This window comes from Elephas maximus, chromosome 2 (genome assembly GCF_024166365.1).
Source record: "Elephas maximus indicus isolate mEleMax1 chromosome 2, mEleMax1 primary haplotype, whole genome shotgun sequence".
Classification (NCBI taxonomy): domain Eukaryota; kingdom Metazoa; phylum Chordata; class Mammalia; order Proboscidea; family Elephantidae; genus Elephas; species Elephas maximus.
Genome location: NC_064820.1, coordinates 199,143,791 through 199,168,031, shown reverse-complemented (window position 1 = coordinate 199,168,031; position 24,241 = coordinate 199,143,791). Strand labels below are relative to the sequence as shown.

General features: G+C 40.5%; 1 protein-coding gene across 1 annotated transcript; it reads left to right on the top strand.

The window, feature by feature from the left end:
• Positions 1 to 10,987: 10,987 nt before the first annotated feature.
• LOC126067293 (protein FAM90A27P-like) lies at positions 10,988 to 18,600 on the top strand. The gene is made up of 6 exons (XM_049869079.1): positions 10,988 to 10,993; positions 14,603 to 14,775; positions 15,525 to 15,702; positions 16,129 to 16,328; positions 16,797 to 16,896; positions 17,680 to 18,600. The coding sequence occupies exons 1-6, from the start codon at positions 10,988 to 10,990 to the stop codon at positions 18,598 to 18,600; spliced, it is 1,578 nt and encodes a 525-aa protein (XP_049725036.1).
• Positions 18,601 to 24,241: the final 5,641 nt, after the last annotated feature.

The window sequence follows — 24,241 nt, the reverse complement described above, 5'->3', positions numbered from 1 at the left end:
TCAGAAGCGGGGAGAAGTTGCCAGACCTGAATTGCTGGGAATCCTCAGTCATCATTCCCTGGAGTGACTGCAGCAGGCTGGTTGTACCATTGGGCTGCAGCTTCCTCAGGGAGAAACAGCCAGCCGCACAGCCTACTCACACCTCCAAAACCAGAGAAGAACAGTGCTCTCGGCAAAAGCTAAGTACTTGTGTATATTTTACCACACCCTCTGCCCCCAGGCTGGCTTCAGTGTCTATCAATTTCTCTGGCCTGAGATAGGTCTGCTGAGCATTCTGGGCCATTCTTCCAGTAGTCTTGGAGAAGGAATAAATTCATGATTGGGAAAAAAGATAATATACCAGCTCTACTAACTAACCTGGGGAGCTCAGGACAGAAGCAGCTCCTCTCCAGACATAAATGGTCCGTGGGCTTTGAATACCTTTCCCCCCTGCATGGACATGTGTGGGTCTATTTCTGGAAAATAGACCCTTGCTGGCACACTGTAACTGTTTCAGTTATGTGGTGGAGAGGTGGGTGTTTGATGTTTGACAATGCCTTGCCTTTTAAACAGGGTCCTCACCTACCCACATCAGGGTTCTAGGGACTGGTGGCTTCACTCATGTCACCCATTCACCCAGGAGAGGGGTCCAAGGATAACTGCTACCTCCCAGTCCTTACAACCAAAAGAATTGGGTGCCCATGGTCCATCAGCAGAACCCCCAACCTGTGCACTGTAGGGAACAGGGATGCACTTTCCTCATAGACACTTGGGGGATGGTTGTCTGGACCCTGCCTTGTTCAGAGCATGACCCCCTGCTGAAACCAGATGCCTGTACCTACACCAATCACCCCAGCCCCTCTAAAACTGTAGGACAGAGCCTGTACCACACACTTGATGACCAACTACCTGGACACTTGAGCTGAATCCATACAAAGAAAGTGAATGGACTCCTAGGCTCATATACCTGATAACAGCTCTAGCCATATGGTGACAGGACGTTAGAGCTTCAAAGGTGAAAATAATCAAGCTAGCTCACTTAAGCAACCCATTTGGGCATATTAAAACAAAACAAAGCAAGAAGCTAGGATACAGTAAGCAAACATAAAATAAACTAATACAATAACTTACAGATGGCTCAGAGACAACAGTCAATATCAAATCACGTAAAGAAGCAGACCATGATCACTTCAACAAGCTCTCAAAACAAAGAATCAAGGGATCTTCTGGATGAAGGTGCCTTCCTGGAATTACCAGATACAGAATACAAAAGATTAATACACAGAACTCTTCAAGACATCAGGAATGAGATCAGGAAGGAGATTAGGTATTATGCAGAACAAGCCAAGGAACACACAGGTAAAGCAATCAAAGAAATTAAAAAGGTTATTCAAGAACATAATGAAAAATTTAATAAGTTGCAAGATTCCATAGAGAAACAGCAATCAGAAACCCAGAAGTTTAACAATAAAATTACAGAATTAGACAACTCAACAAAAAGTCAGAGGAGCAGAGTTGTGGAAGTGGAAGGCACCACCACAAAGGATAGGGAAGGACACTATATAATGATTAGAGGGACAATATACCAGGAGGATATAACATATTAAGTATTTATGCACCCACTGACAGGGCAGCAATATACATAAAACAAACTATAACAGCATTGAAAAGTGAGATAGACAGCTCGAGAATTATAGTAGGAGACTTTAAGACACCACTTTCGGTGAATGACAGAACATCCAGAAAGACAGTAAAGACACTGAAGATCTAAATGCCACAATCAACCAACTTGACCTCATAGACATATACAGAACACTCCCCCCAACAGCAACCAAGTATACTTTCTTTTCTAGTGCACATGGAACATTCTCTAGGAGAGACCACATATTAGGTCATAAAACAAGCCTTAGAAGAATTCAAAACATCAAAATATTACAAAGCATCTTTTCTGACCATAAGGCCATAAAAGTAGAAATCAAAAACAGAAAAAAAAAAGGGAAAAGAAATCAAACATGTGGAAACTGAACAATACCCTGCTCAAAAAAGACTGGGTTATAGAAGACATTAAGGATGGAATAATGAAATTCATAGAATCCAATGAGAGTGAAATCACTTCCTATCAGGACCTTTAAGACACAGCAAGAGCAGTGCTCAGAGGTCAATTTATATCAATAAATGCGCACATCCAAAAAGAAGAAAGGGCCAAAAGCAAAGAATTATCCTTACAACTTGAACAAATACAAAGAGCAACAAAAGAAACCCACAGGCACAAGAACAAAGCAAATAATAAAAATTAGAGCACAATTAAATGAAATAGAGAACAGAAAAACAATTGAAAGGGTTAACAAGACCAAAAGCTGGTTCACTGAAAAATTTAACAAAATTGATAAGCCGTTGGCCAAACTGACAAAAGAGAAACGAGAGAGGAAGAATATAATCTGAATAAGAAATGAGATAGGCGATATTACAACAGACCCAACTGAAATTAAAAGAATCATATCAGATTACTACGAAAAATTGTTCTCCAACAAATCTGAAAACCTAGCAGAAATGGATGAATTTCTAGAGACACGGTGCCTACCTAAACTAACACAAACAGAGGTAGAACAACTAAATAAACCCATAACAAAAGAAGAGATTGAAAAGGCAATTTAAAAAAATCCCCCCCCCCCAAAAAAAAGCCCTGGCTCTGATAGCTTCAATAGAGAGTTCTATCAAACTTTCAGAGAAGAGTTAACACCACTACTACTAAAGGTATTTCAGAGCATAGAAAAGGATGGAATACTCCGAAACTCATTCTATGAAGCCAGCATATCCCTGCTACCAAAACCAGGCAAGGACACCACCAAAAAATTACAGACCTATATCCCTTATGAACATAGATGCAAAAATCCTCAATAGAATTCTAGCCAATAGAATTCAAAAACATATATATAAAAAAAAAAAATCGCCATGACCAAGTGGGGTTCGTACCAGAAATGCAGGGATGGTTCAACATTAGAAAAACAATTAATGTATTTTTTTTTTAACCACATAAATAAATAAAAAGAAAAGAATATCATGATTTTATCAACTGATGCAAAAAAGGCATTTGACAAAGTTCGACACCCATTCATGATAAAAACTTTCAGCAAAATAGGAATAGAAGGAAAATTCCTCAACAAAATAAAGGGCATTTGTATAAAGCCAACAGCCAACATCATCCTAAATGGAGAGAGTCTGAAAGCATTCCCCTTGAGATCAGGAACCAGACTAGGATGCCCTTTATCACTACTCTTATTCAACATTGTGCTGGAGATCCTAGCCAGAGCAATTAGGCTAGATAAAGAAATAAAGGGCATCCAGATTGTTAAGGAAGAAGTAAAAGTATCTCTATTTGCAGATGACATGATCTTAAAAAAAATGATCTTATAGACAGAAAATCCTAAAGAATCCTCAAGAAAACTACCAAAACTAATAGAGGAGTTCAGCAGAGTATCAGGATACAAGATAAACATACAAAAATCAGCTGGATTCTTCTACATCAACAAAAAGAACATCGAAGAGGAAATCACCAAATCAATACCATTTACAGTAGCCCCAAAGAAGATAAAATACTTAGGAATAAATCTTACCAGAGACATAAAACATCTAGACAAAGAAATCTACTAGACACTACTCCAAGAAACCAAGAGACCTACATAAGTGGAAAAACATACCTGGCTCATGGATAGGAAGACTCAACACTGTAAAAATGTCTATTCTACCAAAAGCAATCTATAGATACGATGCAATTCTGATCCAAATTCCAATGACATTTTTTAATGACATGGAAAAACAAATCACAACCTTCATATGGAAGGGGAAAAGGCCCCAAATAAGTAAAGCATTACTGAAAAAAGAAGAACAAAGTGGGAGGCCTCACTCTACCTGATTTTAGAACCCGATTATACTGCCGCAGTAGTCAAAATAGCCTGGTACTGATTCAACAACAGATACATAGACAAATGGAACAGAATTGAGAATCCAGACATAAATCCATCCACATATGAGCAGCTGATATTTGACAAAGGCCCAAAGTCAGTTAAATGGGGAAAAGATAGTCTCTTTAACAAATGGTGCTGACATGACTGGATATCCATCTGCAAAAAAATGAGACAAGACCCATACCTCACGCCAGGCACAAAAACTAACTCAAAATAGATCAAAGACCTAAATATAAAATCTAAAGCAATAAAGATCATGGAAGAAAAAATAGGGGCAATGCTAGGAGCCCTAATGCATGGCATAAACAGTATACAAAACATTACTGACAGTGCAGAAGAGAAAGTAGATAACTGGTAGGCCTAAAAATCAAACATCTATGCTCATCAAAAGACTTCACCAAAAGTGTAAAAAGATTACCTACAGACTAGGAAAAAGTTTTTAGCTATGACATTTCTGATCAGCGTCTGATCACTAAAATCTACATGATAGTACAAAAACCTAACTACAAAAAGACAAATAGCCCCATTAAAAAAGGGGCAAAAGATATGACCAGCCACTTCACTAAAGAAGACATTTCAGGTAGCTAATAGATACATAAGGAAATGCTCACGATCATCAGCCATTAGAGACATGCAAATCAAAACTACAATGAGATTCCATCTCCCTCCAACAAGGCTGGCATTAATCCAAAAAACACAAAATAATAAATGTTGGAGAGGATTTGGAGAGACTGAAACACTTATACACTGCTGGTGGGAATGTAAAATAGAACAACCACTTTGCAAATCGATATGGCGTTTCCTTAGAAAACTAGATACAGACCTACCATAGGATCCAGCAATCCCACTCTTTGGAATATATCCTAGAGAAATAAGGGCCTTTACATGAACAGATATATGCACACCCATGTTCATTGCAACACTGTTTATAATAGCAAAAGATGGAAGCAACCAAGGTGCCCATTAATGGATGAATGGATAAATAAATTATGGTATATTTACAAAATGGAATACTACACATCCATAAAGAGCAATGATGAATCCATGAAACATTTCATAACATGGAGGAACCTGGAAGGCATTACGCTGAGTGAAATTAGTCAGTTGTAGAAGGACAAATGGAAACCCTGGTGGCGTAGTGGTTAAGAGCTATGGCTGCTAACCAAGAGGTCAGCAGTTTGAATCCGCCAGGCGCTCCTTGGAAACTCTATCAGGCAGTTCTACTCTGTCCTATAGGGCTGCTCTGAGTCGGAGTCGACTTGACGGCAGTGGGTTTGGTTTGGGTTTTTGGTTTAGAAGGACAAGTATTGTATAAGACCACTGTTACAACAACTCTAGAAGTAGTTTAAACAGAGAAGAAAATATTCTTTGATGGTTAAGAGAGAGGTGAAGGAAGGTGGGAGAGGGGTATTCACTAATTAGATAAAAATTAGATAGTAGAGAAGAACTATCTTAGGTAAAGGGAAAGACAACACACAGTACAGGACAGGTCAGAACAACTGGACTAAACCAAAAGCAAAGAAGTTTCCTGAATAAAATGAATGCTTCCAAGGCCAGCATAGCAGGAACAGGGGTTTGGAGACCATGTTTCAGGGGGCTTCTAGGTCAATTGACATAATAAAATCTATTAAGAAAACATTCTGCATCCCACTTTGGAGAGTGGTGTCTGGGGTCTTAAATGCTAGCAAGCAGCCATCTATGATGCATCAATTGGTCTCAACCCACCTGGAGCAAAGGAGAATGAAGAACACCAAAGACACAAGGCAAGAGAGACAGAAAGGGCCACATAAACCAGAGACTACATCAGCCTGAGACCAGAAGAGACTGCCCTGACAGGGAACACTACAGAGAACCCCTGAGGGAGCAGGAGATAAGTGGGATGCAGACCTGAAATGCTCTTAAAAAGACCAGGCTTAATGGTCTGACTGAGACTAGAAGGACCCCGGAAGTCATGGACCCCAGATCTTCTATTAGCCCAAGACAGGAACCATTCCCAAAGCCAACTGTACAGACAAGAATTGGACTGGACTATGGGGTAGAAAATGACACTGGTGAGGAGTCAGCTTCTTGGATCAAGTAGTCACATGAGACTATGTGGACAGCTCCTGTCTGAAGGGGAGATGAGAGGGCAGAGGGGTCAGCAACTGGCCGAAGACACGAAAATAGAGAGTGGAGAGGAGTGTGCTGTCTCATTAGGGGAAGAGCAACTAGGAGAGTATATATCAAGACGTATATAAATTTTTGTATAAGAGACTGACGAGATTTGTAAACTTTCACTTAAAGCACAACAAAAATTAAAAAAAAAAAAAGACAAGAAAGAAAGAAATACCCAAGATGGATGTCAAGGGAGACTCTAAAACTTGCTCTTGAACATCAAGCAGCTAAAGCAAAAGGAAGAAATGATGAAGTAAAAGAACTGAACAGAAGATTTCAAAGGGCAGCTCGAGAAGACAAAGTAAAGTATTATAATGACATGTGCAAAGAGCTGGAGATGGAAAACCAAGAGGGAAGAGTGTGCTTGGTGTTCCTCAAGCTGAAAGAACTGAAGAAAAGGTTCAAGCCTGGAGTTACAATAGTAAAGAATTCTATGGGCAAAATATTAAATGATGCAGGAATCATAAAAAGAAGATGGAAGGAATACACAGTCTTTATACCAAAAAGGATTAGTCAACGTTTGACCATTTCAAGAGTTAGCGTATGATCAGCATATGAAGGAAGAAGTCCAAGCTGCGCTGAAGGCACTCATGAAAAACAAAGCTCGAAGAATTAATGGAATATCAATTGAGATGTTTCAACAAATGGATGGAGTGCTGGAAGTGCTCACTTATCTATGACAAGAAATTTAGAAGACAGCAACTTGGCCAACTGACTGGAAGAGATCCATATTTATTCCTATTCCCAAGAAAGGTGATCCAACTGAATGTGGAAACTATCGAACAATATCATTAATATCACACACAAGCAAAATTTCTTTGAAGATCATTAAAAAATGGCTGCAGCAGTATATCTACCGGGAACTGCCAGAAATTCAGGCCGGATTCAGAAGAGGACGTGGAACCAAGGATATCATTGCTGAAATCAGATGGATCCTGGGTGAAAGCAGAGAATACCAGAAGGATTTTTACCTGTGTTTTATTGACTGTGCAAAGGCATTTGACTGTGTGGATCATAACAAATTATAGATAACCTTGTCAAGAATGGGATTTCAGAACACTGTGTGCTCATGAGGAAAGTGTACATAGATCAAGAGGCAGTTTGGACAGAATGAGGGGATACTGAGTGGTTTAAATTCAGGGAAGGTGTGCATCAGAGCTGTATCCTTTCACTATACCTATTAAACTTTTTTATTTGTTCATTTGTTGCTTTGGATTCAATCTGTATGCTAATCAAATAATCTGAGAAACTGGACTATACGAAGAACTGGGCATCAGGATTGGAGGAAGGCTTATTAACAACCTGCGTTATGCAGATAACACAACCTTCTTCACTGAAAGAGAAGAGGACTTAAGGCACTTACTGATGAAGATCAAAAACCACAGCCTTCAATATGGACTGCACCTCAACATAAAGAAAACAGAAATCCTCACAAATGGACCAATAAGCCACATCATGATAAATGGAGAAAAGGTTGAAGTTGTCAAGGATTTCATTTTACTTGGATCCACAATCAACACACATGAAAGCAGCAGTCAGGAAATCAAAAGTCGAATTGCATTGGGCCAATCTCCTGCAAAGGACCTCTTTAAAGTGTTGAAAAGCAAAGAAGTTACCTTGAAGACTAAGGTGTGCCTGACCCAAGCCGTGGTATTTTCTATCCCATCATATGCATGTGAAAACTGGGCAATGAGTAAGGAAGACTGAAGAATTGACACCTTTGAATTGTGGTGTTGGCAAAGAATATTGAACATGCCATGGACTGCCAAAAGAATGAGTAAATCTGTCTTGGAAGAAGTACAACCAGAATGATCCTTAGAAGCAAGGATGGCGAGACTGCATCTTATGTAATTTGGACATGTTGTCAGGAGGGATCAGTCCCTGGAGAAGAACATCATGCTTGGTAAAGTACAGGGTAAGTGGAAAAGAGGAAGACCCTCAACATAACGATTGTAAGGATGACGCAGGACCAGGCAATGTTTCGTTCTGTGGTACATAGGGTCGCTATGAGTAGGAACCGACTCAACGGTACCTAACAAAAACAACAACAGTCCCTGGAGAAGGACATCATGCTTTATAAAACAGAGGGTCAGCAAAAGAGAGGAAGATCCTCTACGAGATGGATTGACACAGTGGCTGCAACAATTGGCTCGAGAATAGCAAAGATTGTGAGGATGGGGCAGGATGGGACAGTGTTTTCTTCTGTTGTACACAGGGTCTCACTGAGGCAGGACCAACTTGACAGCACCTAACAACTACTACAATAATAGCCTCCAAAAGTGTGAGACAATAAATTTCTGTTTGCTAAAACCATTCTACTTGTGGTATTCCTGTTATAACAGCAGCTCTAGATAACTAAGATACCTCATGTGGTGAATAACATAAGAAAGTATAAATAGCAGCATACTAATAAAATACATATAAAGGAAAACATGTATTTTATTATTAAGTACTACGGTGGCTAACCAAAGGGTCAGTAGTTCGAATCTGCCAGGCGCTCCTTGGAAACTCTATGGGGCAGTTCTACCCTATCCTATAGGGGCGCTATGAGTCGGAATCAACTCGACGGCACTGGGTTTTGTTTGTTTGTTTGTTTGTTTTAAAGGAAAACAATAATACTATTTCACATACATAGAATTCATAAAAATTCATACACTACCTAGTGTGGCAATGACACAGAAAATGAAGATTCACCTCTAGCATTAACAGGAGCGTAATTGGTTGAACCATTTCCAAGGGCAACATGGTCACATGGACTAAATCAAAAGGCACGGGAAAGTGATGATGCAGCAATTCTATTCTTCACTATTTATCCATATCAAAAAGGATAAGTGGTCAAGGATATTCATGGGGGCATCACTAGTGGAAAGACAATATTGGAACAACCTAAATGTCCACTTAAAGCAGAAGAGATAAAAAATGAAAAGTCTGTTGCATATACACACATAAATAATATACAACAGTGAAACTGAGTGAACTAGAGCATCAACATAGAAACTTTTCAGAACCACTTATTTGAGCAAAAAGAAAAGGTGCAGAATAGAACCGGCGGTACGTTAACATATGTATAAGTATTTCAAACACTCTAGAAAGCTATACGTTTTTAAAAATATATAAATATATGCAAAAATTTTTCAAATTCTTGGGAGTGAGAAACACCAAGTTATAGTGTACTGTTTCAGGTGTATACATATGTGATAAAATATAAATGCTGAGCAAGAGTAAACCCCAAAGAAAATATTGAATCCAATCTGGGAAGAGTGATTATGTTAGTGTTTGTGTCATAATCAAATGTGATTGTGTTAACTTGATTGAGTTAGCTTGAATGCATGACCTTCGGTGCAGAGGCAGTATAAAGTTCAGCGGAAAAAGGAAACTCCCCCTCAGTCTGACTCTTCTTCAGTCATCCTCGGCGTCCCTCTGTGTCCAGGGAGTTTGCCCAGCGTTCAAATATCTGAGCAGCTGCAGACAGGCAGAAGGAAAAGGTTAGTTCAAATTCTAATTTTGGGCCTCCGTTTATACCTTCAAAAAATAGAAGTGAGAGAAATCTACACAGGGAAGGTTTTAGGTGTTGGAATAAATGTTACTTTTATTTATTTATTTATTTTTTGCCAACCCCACAAAATGTCAACACTCTTCCCTTTTCAACCTTGGGTTCCCCATTACCAGCTTTCCAGTCCCCTCCTGCCTTCTCTTCCTTGCCCCTGAGCTGGGGTGCCCATTTAGTCTTGATATGTTTTATGGACCTGTCTAATCTTTGGCTGAAGGGTGAAACTCAGGAGTAACTTCATTACTGAGCTATAAGAGTGTCTGGGGGCCACACTCTCAGGGTTTCTTCAGCCTCAGACCAGTAAATCTGGTCTTTTTGTGTGTGAGTTAGAATTTTGTTCTACATTTTTCTCCAACTCTCTCCGGGACCCTCTATTGTGATCCCTCCCAGGGCAGTTGGTGGTGGTAGCTGGGCACCAGCTAGTTGTGCTGGACTCAGTCTGGTAGCAGTCATGGTGGTTGCAGCCCATCAGTCCTTTGGACTAATCTTTCCCTTGTGTCTTTGGTGTTCTTCTTTCTCCCTTGCTCCAGACAAGTTGAGACCAGTGGAGTGTCTTAGATGGCCACTCACAAAATTTTAAGACCCCAGATTCTACTCACCAAAGTAGAATGTAGAACATTTTCTTTAAAAACTATGTTATGCAAGTTGAGCTATATGTTCCCAGAGTCTATGGTCCCCATAACATTCAGCCCAGCAATTTGGTCCCAGGAAGTTTGAATGTGTCTATGGAGCTTCCATGACCTTGGCTTGGACAAGATGTGCTGGCTTCCCTAGTGTTCTGTACTGTATTACCTTTCACCAAAGTTACCACTTATCTATTGCCCACTTAGTGTTTTTCCCTCCCACCCTTACCCTCCTCGTAACCATCTGATATTGTTTCTTTTTGTGTGTGAACCTTATGATGAATTTTTAAAGTAGTGGTTTCATATAATATTAGTCCTTTTGTGACTGACTTATTTCACTCAGCATAATGCCCTCCAAATTCATCCATGTTGTGAGATACTTAGCAGATTCATCATTGTTCTTTATCATTGCTAGTGTTCCATTGTGTGTACAGTTTGCTTATCTCTTCATCTGTTGTTTCCATCTTTTAGCTATTGTGAACAATGCTGCAATGAACATGGGTGTGCATATTCGTGTGATGGCTCTTATTTCTCTAGGATGTATTCCTAGGAATGGGATTGCTGTATCATATGGTATTTCTATTTCTAGCCTTTTAAAGAAGCACCTTATCATTTTCCAAAGTGGTTGTGCCATTTTGCATTCCCACCAGCAGTGCATAAGAGTTCCAGTCTCTTTGTAGCTTCTCCAGCATTTGTTATTTTCTGGTTTTTTGATCATGCCGGTAGTGTCAGGGTGAGAACGTGTCTCACTGTGGTTTTGATTTGCATTTCTCTAATGGCTTTTTTTTTTTTTTTTTAATGGCTAGTGATTCTGAGTTCTTCCTCATGTATCTGTTTTTTTTTTAATGTCTTCTTTGGTGAAATGTGCGATCATAACCTTGCCCATTTTTTAATTGGATTATTTCTTTTTGTTGTAAAGATGCTGGATTCTCCTGGAGGTTTTAGAGTTTAGTCCTTTGTCAGATTTGTCTTAGCCAAAGGTTTCCCCAGTCTGTAGGTTCTCTTTGTACTCTTTTGGTGAAGTCTTTTGATGAGCATAAGTGTTGAGTTTTTAGAAGAGTCCAGTTATCTGGCTTATCTTCTAGAGTTTGTGTGTTGTTAGTTATGGTTTGTATCCTGTTAACGACATGTATTAGGACCTCTAGCATTGACTCTATTCTTTCTTCTATGACCTTTATAATTTTGGGTTTTACATTTAGGTCTTAGAGATCCATTTTGAAGTAGTTTTTTGAATGGTGTGAGCTGTGGGTCCTGTTTCATTTTTTCTTTTTTTTTTTTTGCTGGTGGACATACAGTTTTACCAGCACCACTTGTTACCAAAAAAAGGTCTTTTCCCCATTTGTTGGATTTTGGGCCTTTGTCATAGATCAGGTGACCCTAGGTGGATTGATTTACTTCCGGGTTCTCAATTTTGTTCTATTGGTTGATGTGTCTGTCATTGTGCCAGTACCAGCCTGTTTTGACTACTGTAGCTGCATAGTAGGTTAGGTTACTTTTTTTTTAATGGTATATCTTAGAACAGAGAATTTTCAATGAATAGTTCAGAAATGTTCATTAAGGCCCTGAGGATAAGCAGTGAATTAAACAGATTAGGATCTCAGGTGTGCAGCAACCAGTCCTGTGGTAGATGCAAGATTTTTTTCACCTAAATTTCTAGTTGGAAAGCACTTCCTCTTGTCTCAATTATGTGACTCAATTTGTAAAAAGGAAAGCATACATTATTTTATATTTTTCAATTATGTTCCCACCAGAATTAGATATAGCATTTCCTGATCCTTTCCTACCTGTTTCTATGGAAATATTATCTTTTCTTTTTCCTAACATATTATATTACATTGTATTATCTTTTATGTTAAATGTGATTAATATAGTCTAAATATGTCTGCAAAGAAATAATCATTTTTTTCTATTATATACTGTCTTAGATATCTAGTGTTGCTATAACTGAGATATCAAAAATGCGTGGCTTTAACAAAAAGAAGTTTATTCTCTGACAGTCTTGGAGGTTAGAAATCCAAATTCAGGGTTCTAGCTGCAGGAGACGGCTTTCTCTCTCTGTCAGCTCTAGGGATTGATCCTTGTCACCAATCTTCCCATGCGCTACGATGAGCTTCTCAGCCCAGGGATACTGGGTCCAAAAGACATGCACTTCTGGCTCTACTTTCTTGGTGGCATGAGGTTCCCCTGTTTCTCTGCTCACTTCTCTCTTTTACATCCCAAAAGAGATCGATTTAAGACACAACCTAATCATAGATTGAGTCCTGCCTCATTAACATAACTGCCTCTAATCCCATCTCATTAACAACATAGAGGTAGAATTTATAACACATAGGAAAATCACATCAGATGACAAAATGGAGGACAATCACACAATACTAGGAATTATTGCCTAGCCAAGTCGACACACATTTTGGGGGGCCACAATTCAATCCGTAACACGTACTACTTATTTTTTCTATTATTTATTCTTAGACCAACTAATTCCCTCTGTTACTTTTGGACTCTTGTTTTTTTTCTGTATGTAATTTCATAAGATGAGCTCTTTCATCTTTTTTTACTTTGGTAATATGGGAACTTTGACTAAGACATTTTTCCTGAACAACTTTTGATTCTGCACAAAGTTTTGTCATAAGGGGCTTTATCTTTTCTTTTCTCAGTACTTTATGGCTTCTGTTTGAATCTTATTTTATCCCAACAATTCCGAGGAGTCTATTTCAAAGTTTAAAAACCTGACCATTATTATAAAGGACTTAAAATAATGCAGCCATATCTAGTTCAGTTAAATTTAATAAAGGGAGAATATAGACTGTAAAATTCCTAGTCTTTGCATATATTGAGTATTTTATGAGGCCAATAGCAAGGTCAATTTTTCTAAGTACTTTATGCTCTAATATGTAGGCTGTCTAAAGAAGTGATATTCATTTGATATATATCTCTCACGTTAAGTGTAGTGAACAACTTTTTCTATTCATCCACTTAATTCTCATTTCATATCATGTCACCAGTAGGAGAAGAATAAGTATAGGTAGGACGAAAGAGGAGGTAACAGGTGAAATGGTAGACACAGAGAGACTGTTTCTGACTGAATCCTGCATTGGGGAAATTTCAGGAATATAATGAATTCGGTGGTCTCTTTTCCTATCCTCACAGGGCAACAGAACACTTAGGATAGCACCAACCCTGATGGATCCCAACATTCTTTCAATGGAAAAGGGGAAGAATCTCTTAAAGCAGTTTGGGATCCCACAAAGAGATGTAAGTATGGGAGCATTGAGTCAAATGAGACAGCTGGAATAAACTAACCAAAACTACACCGATAGCCATCGAGTCAGCTTTAACTCATGGCTGCCCCATTTTCTACAGTGGAGAACTGAGCTCCACAGGGATTTTTTGGCTGTAAATTTTACAGAAGCACATCACCACACCTTTTTACCATGGTGCCATTGGATAGGTTTGAGCCCCCAATATTTCCTTTAGTTGTTATTGTCGTGTGCTCTCAAGTTGATTTTGACTCATAGTAATCCTATAGGACTACTATAGAACTGCCCCATAGGATTTCCTAGGCTGTAATCTTTAGTGGAGCAGATCACCAGGTCTTTTCTCTCTCAGGGCTGCTGGTAGGTTCAGACCACTGACCTTTAGGTTAGAAACTGAGCGCTTAATAATTGTGTCACTAGGGCTCCTTCTTTCCTTTAGCAGCCAACCACGAATCACTTGTTCCATGTAGAGACCATGTAGGTGGCATTCTAATCCTAAGCAGTCAATTCTGACTCATAACAATCCTATTGGATAGAGTAGAACTACTCCATAAGGTTTACAAGGCTTCTGCAAACTGCCATGTCTTTCTTCCACTGGATGGACAGTGGGTTCTAAACACCGACCTTTCAGTTAACAGTTGAGCACTTAACCACTTCACCACCAGAGTACCTCTTGTAGGTGGAACAGGTAGAGTCAAAAGTCTAGAGTCAATCCTAAGACAGGTTCATCTCCCATGAGCAGGGGTGATATTCCAGTTTTACAACATGGGCACCGACAAATTAAAATGCAAATGCAACCTATCAGAATGGGCACTGTCATATGCAGCTGCTATAACTCCTCAGTACCCACCTGGGGAGCACTAGAATTTCTCATTATACTCTCTGCTTTCCATCTCTGATTGTACCTCCAGGTCATCAGCCAACACACTGTGGGCCATGACAGAAGGGTAACTCTATACTCTGATTAACATTAGATATTATAAACAAAACTAACAAGTTTGTTCTATTTTTTCAGGCCTTTATCCCTGTGTACAGAATTCTGACTCTATCTTAATTCTCGTTTTTCTCTGTCAGGTTGATATGATGACAGAGAAATGGGTTGTTGTTGCCTCTGTGGAGGTCCTGCTACGATTTCCTCTGATGCCAGGAGAGGACCCCAGAGCTCGTTGTGACTCTAAGAAAAAACGCCAGCCTTCAGTGAACCAGCCTCACGCAGCTTCACATGGATATGGAGACCAAGAGGGCAGGTTGGACAGGGGTCAGAGAATAATGTGGTTAGGACTAGAGGGACTCTCTCTGGGCCCAGATGTGGGCTGCTTGGATTTGCTGGGAGGCTTCTGTCCTATGTGTCCTTCATCATAACATAGGTTTTTACTTGTGAGTCCCCTGGTGTGAATATGCACATGCATGTCAGCTTTCAGAGGCATTCTCTCATTGAATGTACACTTTGTGTACACCTCTGTGTGAACATTAAGTGAGTGGGAAGACAGATCGTGTGTGAAATTTCACAGGTTTGATTTGCATAAACCACAGATTTGCCAAGCTTTGTTCAGGGATCTGGCAGGTTCCTAGTAAGAAGCTATTCTGTTAGACCTATGGTTTTGCTGGTGAAAAAAAATTAATTGTTGCTTGGAGCTGGTTTATTGGCATTGATAAATATTGGAAGACCAGATGCAGGCCTTGTTTGGTTTGAAATTCTCTGGGAAGAAATGCACAGGCACCCTGATGATAAAAATTATTCAGAATCAGGAATTCAAGGGTGCAAATCTAATTTGACCATTTATAAACTGAGTGATCTTGTGTAAGACAGCATCCCAGGTTAGGAGTAGGTAACAGATGGGAGAGGATGATAAAATGACACACAATGAAGCACCAATTTGTGAGAAGAGCAAATAGTTGTAGATGTAACTTAATGGTCAATGAGCCCCTTTCCAGCCCCTATGGGGCTTCTGTCTTTATATCTATGTGCAATTCTGTGTACTTTCTTGTTACTCAGGAAACCTAACAATCGATGCCTGAAGAAGACCGAACAGAGGCCTGAGGACTTGAGGAAGATGACAGATCATTACAAACAGCAGCAATCCCATGGACCACCTACAGTCCGGAACCTGAAGAAGAGAAAGAGAGGAGCAGTGGAGCCGAGTGCTTCCCCATCAGAGAAGGTACATACCAGGGTAAGTGGAGCTGCATGGGCCCTACAGTGTGTTTGAACATGGAAAGTTTGTGTCTGCAATTCAGCTTCCTTGCCCATCCAAGGCTGGCCTGGCTTGTGACCTCCTTATCCGGCTGGCTGGCCTATTCAGAGTCCCTTAGGAGCAGACTCATTTCCCATTTAGTATTATTGTTGTTTGTCCATTCCTCAATGTCTGGTTCATTATAACCACCTGCACACATTTTGTTCCTTCCTACCTGGATTCCTCTTGAAAATGGGCAGTGGGAGGATTATTCTCTCTTGAATTTGCTAGCAACTAAAGGATCACTTGTGTATAACCCTTCCCCAAAACCAATATCCAGCTCCAATTATGTGTTCTTATGTTGTCCTTTGAAAGCAGTCTGTGACTTCTACAGGCTCACTGACCACCCGTTTCCACCATTCACAGGTGATGTGCAAGAACTGTGGAGCCTTCGGGCACACGGAAAAAAGCAAGAGGTGTCCCATGAAGCACTGGGATGGAGCCCTCGCCCTCCAGCCCTTGGGCTCAAATAAGAAAAAGGAGAACCTAGAACCAAGGAAGCCCCAGGAGCCACACACCCGAGGGTCTTTTAACCAGACTGACAGACAGAAGGAACAAAGTCAATGGTAAGAAATCTGCATCATCAGAAAACTGGGCTTTGGAACCTAAGGATTTTGTGTCTTCCCCTCTCCTCTTTGTGCACAGCTATTTCTAGACACAGAGAGGGAAATAGGAGAAATAGGTAATACCCTCAGGGGTCCACACTCAGGAGCTCATTCTTAGTCTGGAGAATCACAAAGTGGGAGGGGCCAGGGAAAATTTTGAAACTTTGCACACGGTAGGCACTGAAGCAATAGACTGTAAACTAGATAGTGGTTAAACCACAGAGGACAGGGCTTCCTGGAGTTTGTGGCTAGGTCTAAAATAAAGGCAGAAAGAGCCTTGACAAACTTCTCGGGGACTTCAATGCTTCCCTCACCACAAAACAAGAATCAGGATTGAATATCCAAATTGTGTTTGATCCTTGGTTCCTGGTCCCTGGTTAGGACAGGATGTTTGGTCATGCCCACACATTGACATGGTTTGTTCTGCAGGCAAGAAGAAGAGCAGAAGAAAATGCTAATGCAAAACATTCCCCGGAGACTCCAAGAGAAGCAGCAGACTAACGATAAGGAATTGACAGACTATCTGACGGTATGTCCTATTCCTGGAACCTTGCTCGGTTTCTCTTCTGGGCCCTCTGATTTGCCTCTCATGTAAATGGATTATGTTAAAAACCCATGCTGGCCTACAAGATTCATATTCTATGTAATTTTCATATTTCAGTTCCTTTATTTGTTGATTTGTTTTCATGTTATTATTGACAAGTCTGCCTGCAACATGTTAGTGGGGGCATTTCTGTGCATGTTGGAAATGTTTTTTATCACATGCCTGCTACAATCCTTTATCTTGTTTTGACAACACACCTTTTAAATTTGGTGAATGTTTTCAAATCATCCTTCGAACAACATAAACCATTTACATTCTCTGCAATAATGTAGGAAAATTCTTGTTTCTGCTTACTTTAACAACAGAAAATATAATGAATTTTTTCATTATCACATTGCATAGACTAAAAAAATACCAGCTGGTATTGCAATTTTCCTTTGTCATTATCACCCCTGAGTTTGGGAATCTCTTTACGTGTACAATGGCCGTGTGATTAGCTCTACAGTGAAATTTCATGTTTTGCCTTTTTCTTGGGCTATTTCCTTTTTTTACTGACTTAGAGGAAATACTAATGTATTATGTTTTCTACTCTTTATTGCCTTAGTTGCTTTTCCACAGCCCTAACTTTCTTATTGTTGTCATATATTTTCTGTTTGAACATGATGGAATATATTAGTTCTTTACTTCATACTGTCTGGGAAATCAGACACTATTTGGGATGCCAGGGAGACTCCTGAGCTGTCTAATGTGAGGTTTCTTTACCCACAGAATCCTACCAGGCCAATGCCTGTCCAGACAGCGAAGAAAAGACCTATCCTGATCCCCGTTTTCACAAGGGGGCAACATATCAAGTCATCTGACATGAGATCCTTTTGCCCTACACAGTCCCTCATCAAAAGACCTGAGTTGAGTTCCTTCCTCACACCTCATGTTCCAGGCAAAGGACGAGAGGTGACTTTTGCTGAATCCCTCCATCCTTCTCTCAAGAACCCTACCCTCATTGCCAAGACAACCAGAAACAGGCCTGATGCTTGTTCCCATGACATTCCCCAGTCTTTCGCCAAGACACACACTCTGGGTAACAACTTCCATTCCCAGGCACAAGCCAAGTGTCCTAATGTGAACCCAAAACCCAGCTCACAACCCACCACACAAAAATTGGGTCAGAACTACAAACTCAGCCTCCAGGCATCAGGCAATCTGTTGTCCCAGGTTCCCACCCAGACTTGCAAGAATCTCCCAAAAAAACCGAGACTCAGGCCCTTCCATAACCCCCAGATGAGCACTCAGAATCCTTCTCAGAAGGTTATCAAGACTGTCCAGCTTCCCCCCAGTACTAATAGACTTACATTTAAAGAGGTGCCCCAAGAGATCACAATGACAGCTGCTCTGGCTCCACACAATACACCTCACCAGAATCCCGTCCAGGCTTGTGCAGTCCGTCCGCCTCCACAGTCCAGCCATGTTCCGAACAAGCCCCTCGGAACTGTCTTCACTGGATTGGACAGTGGACAGAAGAATTCCCAGTTCAATATGGCTCCCACCTTTGTCTTACCTAAGAAGCCTACACCTCCTGATCAGAGCCTTCATGTCCTCCAGGATTCTGAGCGACACTGTTCCCATACCCCAAGGAGCATCCTCTATGAGGATCTTCTGGTCTCCTCCTCTGAGGAGAGTGACAGGGAGTGAGACCCTCAATATCAGGAAGACTCAGCCTCCAGGCTCACATGTCTTAGCAATGACTGTAGGACTGAGGAGGGGGAGATGCAGAGAGGAGCTTGTGTCTGGTGAATCAGCACTTCTCCAGCCTTGGGAAATGTACAAATGGTGGAATGTCATATAATATTGGGGGTCAACAGATAGACACTGCCTATTCAAATTTTGTAAATTTACACTGTATTTAAAATGGAGCCCATGAAACCATTATATAATGTATTTTATAAATTAGATAAGTTATAAGAAACAGACAAGATATGCGAAATATTTAACTATAATAGCAATATAAAGCTATAAACTTCATCTGTATATAGAGTGCAAATTATGGAATTTGGAAAATTCTGGGTAAAAGACCAACCTGTGTGGGTTAAAATGGCCTGGATTTTTGGACTGAGAGAGTTTCAGGAGAAACCATGATGGAGGATATCTCCATAGCCTTGTGTATTTTGTTATTAAAATCATTCTGGATTTATGTTTTATTAATTTATGTCAGTATTAATAAATTTCTTTAAACAATATTTTTACAGAGATTTTGGCTTTTTCTTACCATGTCAGGTCAGTTTTCTATTATTTTATTCAGCGATTTTATTTACCTGAATACGAAGAGGACCATAATACGTACAGTGTGGTCCATGGACCTGTAGCTTGTAAGAAACACAGACTGTGAGGCACAAATAAGCTCTACAGAATTAGAATCTGCAGTTTAATGATCATTCCAGGTGATTCAGATACATAGTAAAGTATGATAACCATAGTGGAATCACCTGGGGAGCTTTAAACACAATTATGTCTGGGTCCTACCCCCAGAGAAGTTAACTTAGTTGGTCTTGTGGGAGGCGGGCACATGGAGATTGTTTAACCCTCTCTAGTCAATTCTAATGTCTAATAAATACTAAGAACCACTAAAAGGGGAGGACAAAGAAAATGGTTTAATACCTACTAAACACCCTTTTTAACTTGGGAGGAAATTCTGACCTGAATGAAGAAAAAGCGAGTAGCTCTCTTGTGAGTGTCATTTCACTGGAGGCGCGAATGAGCTGCCTGTACTCCCTGTAAGATCCTGTATCACGGCAATTTTCAGTTTCTCCAGGACCTTGTCATTTAAAGGCAATGTGATGGAGACTCCTGGCTGCCTCCAGCTTGAGGGCTCAGGATCCATGAAATGATAAAGGGAATAAAGGAAATTAAGATAGAATGACTCAAGTTTAATATAATCCAGTGATTTTTAAAGTATATGTTACACCGGAGCTATTTGCTCAACTTTGGGCTACACGAGTTGCATTAGCAGAGGACTGAATGATACATACCAATTTAACACTCCAAGGACACCCATTCAGGAGGCAGAATAATAACACGAAGTGAACCCTAAGCTGCATGGTCTTAGTGAGTACTTCCAGCAACCTGTCCCTAACCCTGCTCAGCAACTTGGAGACTCCTTAGAGCAGTTGGGATCATGGGTCTGAAAAACACCAATAAGGCTTTGATGAATGCAGTTTTCAGGTTCCACTAAGAAAAATTCAGTAGGCAGGTTTGATTGGATCTGATCTGGGGATCTGTGATTTTAATTAGCATCCTCAGTGATTCCGAGCCAGATGGTTGGGAGGTAAGTTCTGAGAAAAAATCATACAGGAATCTTGACCCAACTGGTATGAATTTTGTTTGTGTGTAGCATAGTATTTCCGCCATCTGAGGTTCTTTCAGTTATCCAGCTGGGTCAATTTGATATACCTAAGAGCAATAAGTTTCAAAGTGAATAGTTTTACCCTTTTTCTGTATTTTTAGCCTTTCATTTATATGTGTGAGTAATTTTATTAAACACATATACATTTTAGAGACCAAAGTTTGTTAGTGGTTACCAGAGTTGGGTGTAAGGGAGGAAAAAAGGGGTATTTAATGCTTGTGGGACACTGAGCTACTGTTAAGAATGATGGGAAAATTTGGAAACGGATAATGGTAAGGGTTAATAACATGACAAACAGGACTAAGGTCCCTGAATTGTACAGGTGAAGAATGTCAAAAGGGCAAATGATTTGTTACATATATATTTAAAATAATAAACATACACATTTGAATTTCCAGAGTATGAATGAACATTGTGTTTATATTTTAAGGACATAGGCGCATCTATTTATAACATGGTCACACATTTGGAGCTGAACTAAGTGTTTTATATATTTTATGTCATTCTTACAAACAGCCCTGTAAAGATTGCACATCGTTATTTCCCAGCGTAGACATGTGGGTGCTGAAGAGCAGATCATCACTCAAGTGACATCCATCCCTTCACTTTGGCTTCCCAGGGTCCCTCATAACCACTCTTTGCCTCTACATCACATGGGCTTAAGACTTTTAAGGACCAGGATCTCAAAGGGGACTCCAAGGTGCAGAAACAAATTACAAATGAAAATCACAGCAGTGAGTACTGAAAAGTACCTGACATCAAACAATTCCCTCTTCAAGACATCTCTAACTCTGTTTTCTACGGGCTCTTTGGCAAGATGACCCATGGACCACTGTCTTCCTCTTAGGAATCCCCATATGGGCATGTTTAACACTTCGTTTTAGAAGAGGGCTGTATTTTAATACAGTATACTTGATTTTGGCATTTAATGCAAACATAGTATTTTTTCACCCTCACAGGCTCAGCTTACTGGTCCTCTGATAATTTTCTCACCTTCCTTCACTCCTGTATACTAGCTTTACAATATCTATCACAATATCCCATTTCAGAGTCATTGAAGGAGAAGCAAAATCTTTTGTGGCTCCACAGATTCTGGAAGGGATTTTTTTTTTTAATTCTAAGTTTTTTTTTTTTTTTAATTTATTGTGCTTTTAGTGAAAATTTACAAATCAAGTCAGCCTCTCATGCAAAAACTTATACACACCTTGCTATGTACTCCTAGCTGCTCTCTCCCTAATGAGACAGCACACTCCTCCTCTCCACCCTGTATTCCCCGTGTCCATTCAACCAGCTCCTGTCCCCTTCTGCCTTCTCATCTCGCCTCTAGACAGGAGTTGCCCACATAGTCTCATGTGTCTACTTGAGCCAAGAAGCTCACTTCTCACCAGTGTCATTTTCTGTCTTATAGTCCAGTCCAATCCCTGTCTGAAGAGTTGGCTTTGGGAATGGTTCCACTCTAGGGCTAACAAAGGGTCTGGGGTGGAACGGATTTTAATATTATAACCAAATAGGGTGAGGGAGGATGGGTCTCATTTCTGCAAAGTTGGATACAGGGAGGATAAAGGGTTTAGGATGGGTGGTTTTTCAGCTCCACAGTCAAAGTGGCTCAAGTGAGATTGTGGCTAACATCCACCCGCCAATCTTTCTAGTGTTCTTCTCTGTGAAGGGATTTTGTGTGTGTCTGGGGCCTGCTCTGAAGCCCTGGTGGCACAGTGATTAAGAGTGCAGCTGCTAATCAAAAAGGTTGGCAGTTTGAATCCACCAACTGGTCCTTGGAAATCCTATGGAGCAGTTCTACTCTGTCCTACAGGGTTGCTATGAGTCAGAGTTGACTCAACAGAAAGGGTTTGGGTCTTGCTCTGATAATCAACCAAAAACAATCAATGTCCCATCCCTCCTTGTTGGATCCAGGTACAGAGAACTGGAATGCTTCAACACTTAAGAGCTGAGATCAATTGGAACCTGTAAAAATGGCATGGCAGAGGCTTTTGACCTCCTCTTACTTCACAAGGAGTGGAGCCCTGGTGGCTAAGTGGTTAAGCACTCAGGCTGCTAACCAAAAAGTCGGTAGTTTGAATCCACTAGCCACTCCTTGGAAACCCTATGGGACAGTTCTACTCTGCCCTATAGGGTCACTATGAGTCCGAATTGACTAGGAGACACACAAAAACTTCAAAACAGGGAAGGAAGATCAACAGCCAAAGGCTGATTCCTATGAGGCAGAGGTCAGATACGCCTCTGCCCTCCAAACTTTTTATCAATTGTGGCGCCAACCTTTCCTCCCACTGCACTCTACTTCTCTGCTGAGTTTGATAAATTACTGCTATGGCCACAGAGAACTCACAGGTAATATTCACCATTATGGAGTTTATTGTTGCTGTTGTTGTTAGGTGCCATTAAGTTGATTCCCACTCATAGTGATCCTATGTACAACAGGAGGAAACACTGCACGGTCCTGCGCTATCCTCACAATCGTTATGCTTGAGCCCATTGTTACAGCCACTGTATCAATCCATCTAGTCAAGGGTCTTCCTCTTTTTTGCTGACCCCTTACTTTACCAAGCATGACATCGTTCTCCAAGGACTAATCCCTCCTGATAACATGTCAAAAGTATGTGAGACATAGTCTTCCCATCCTTTTTTCTAAAGGACATTCTGGCTGTACTTCTTCCAAGATAGGTTTTTTCTTTCTTTTTGCAGTCTGTGGTATATTCAATATTCTTCACCAAAACCGTAATTCATGGGATTTATTAGGGAAACTCTGGTAATGTAGTGGTTAGAGCTGCGGCTGCTAACCAAGAAGTCAGCAATTCGAATCGACCACGTGCTCCTTGGAAACCTTATGGGGCAGTTCTACTCTGTCCTTTAGGAATAGGAAATAACTCAACGGCAACAGGTTTGGTTTTTGGTTTTTTATTAGGGAAGTAAAAAAACCCATTGCCATCAAGTCAATTCCAACTCATAGGGAAGTAACAGGTTACAATTCAGGTTCAGGAATGCCCAGGATACAGTTCTTCCATCAGCACAGCCTCTTCTCCATCATGCCCTCAGGGACATCTCTCTCTGGCCATCGGCCTTTGCCCTGCTTGGGTAATTGTTACAAAGCTCTTTTAGCTCAGTCGATAAATGTTCCCTAATCACCCCACTCCACCAGTAAACCTTGGCCTGAAGTCCTTCAGCTCTAGTTCCACCAAGTTCCTGGAAGCACCCTACTCTGCTAGTAAGCCTCCTGACCTAAGGCACTTAGCTTTCTTGCTCATTGTGCTCTGGGCCCACTGTACCAGTCTTCTGCCTCTGTTGTCACCATTTGTCTGTCACTGCTTCTCGTTCTCCTCAGAGTTCCAGCTCTCCTCCTCTCTCGGTCTCCTGGTTGTAGAAGCTTCTCAGCAAAGGGATCCTGGGCCAAAGGACATGCTCCACTCTTAGTTTTTCTTTCTTGGTGTTGGTAAGATCCCCTTCTCCTGTCTCTGGGATGGCTCATTTTAAAAAAAAAAAAAAAAAAAAAGCCTAGAGGGATGGTAAAATTGACCAGTCCCTCCCTTACTATTGTTTACACCGTATTTGCATAGTCCCACTCAATCATTGTGTTTCAGTCACAAAGACTATGGCTAGAAGTGCCATATTAATCAATTCATTGCACCACAGAACACGTAGAGATGAATTTATACAACTGCAGGAAGCCCATTACGGCAAGAGGTCAAGTTTGAAGCAATATATGTAACGCCTATTTCAATTTCTGGGTCAATCGGAACTGAAGGAAGTTGTTCTTTTTCTCAGGAAGCTACTAGAAGTGAAGAAGCTACTTGTGTTTATGGAAAAACACTCGGATTTTAAAACCCATTGGGAGCTTAGACAGCAGTGTTTATTCTGCCTACATAAGGTACATACAGAGAGGAGGGTTCTTAAGATTACTCTGAGGACTCCTGGGAAGTA

Excerpts from the sequence above, each read along its gene's own strand:
- LOC126067293 (XM_049869079.1), top strand. Across the intron at positions 15,703-16,128 it reads CAGAGAAGGTACATACCAGG|GTGATGTGCAAGAACTGTGG; the intron begins GTAAGTGGAGCT and ends CACCATTCACAG. Across the intron at positions 16,897-17,679 it reads AATTGACAGACTATCTGACG|AATCCTACCAGGCCAATGCC; the intron begins GTATGTCCTATT and ends CTTTACCCACAG.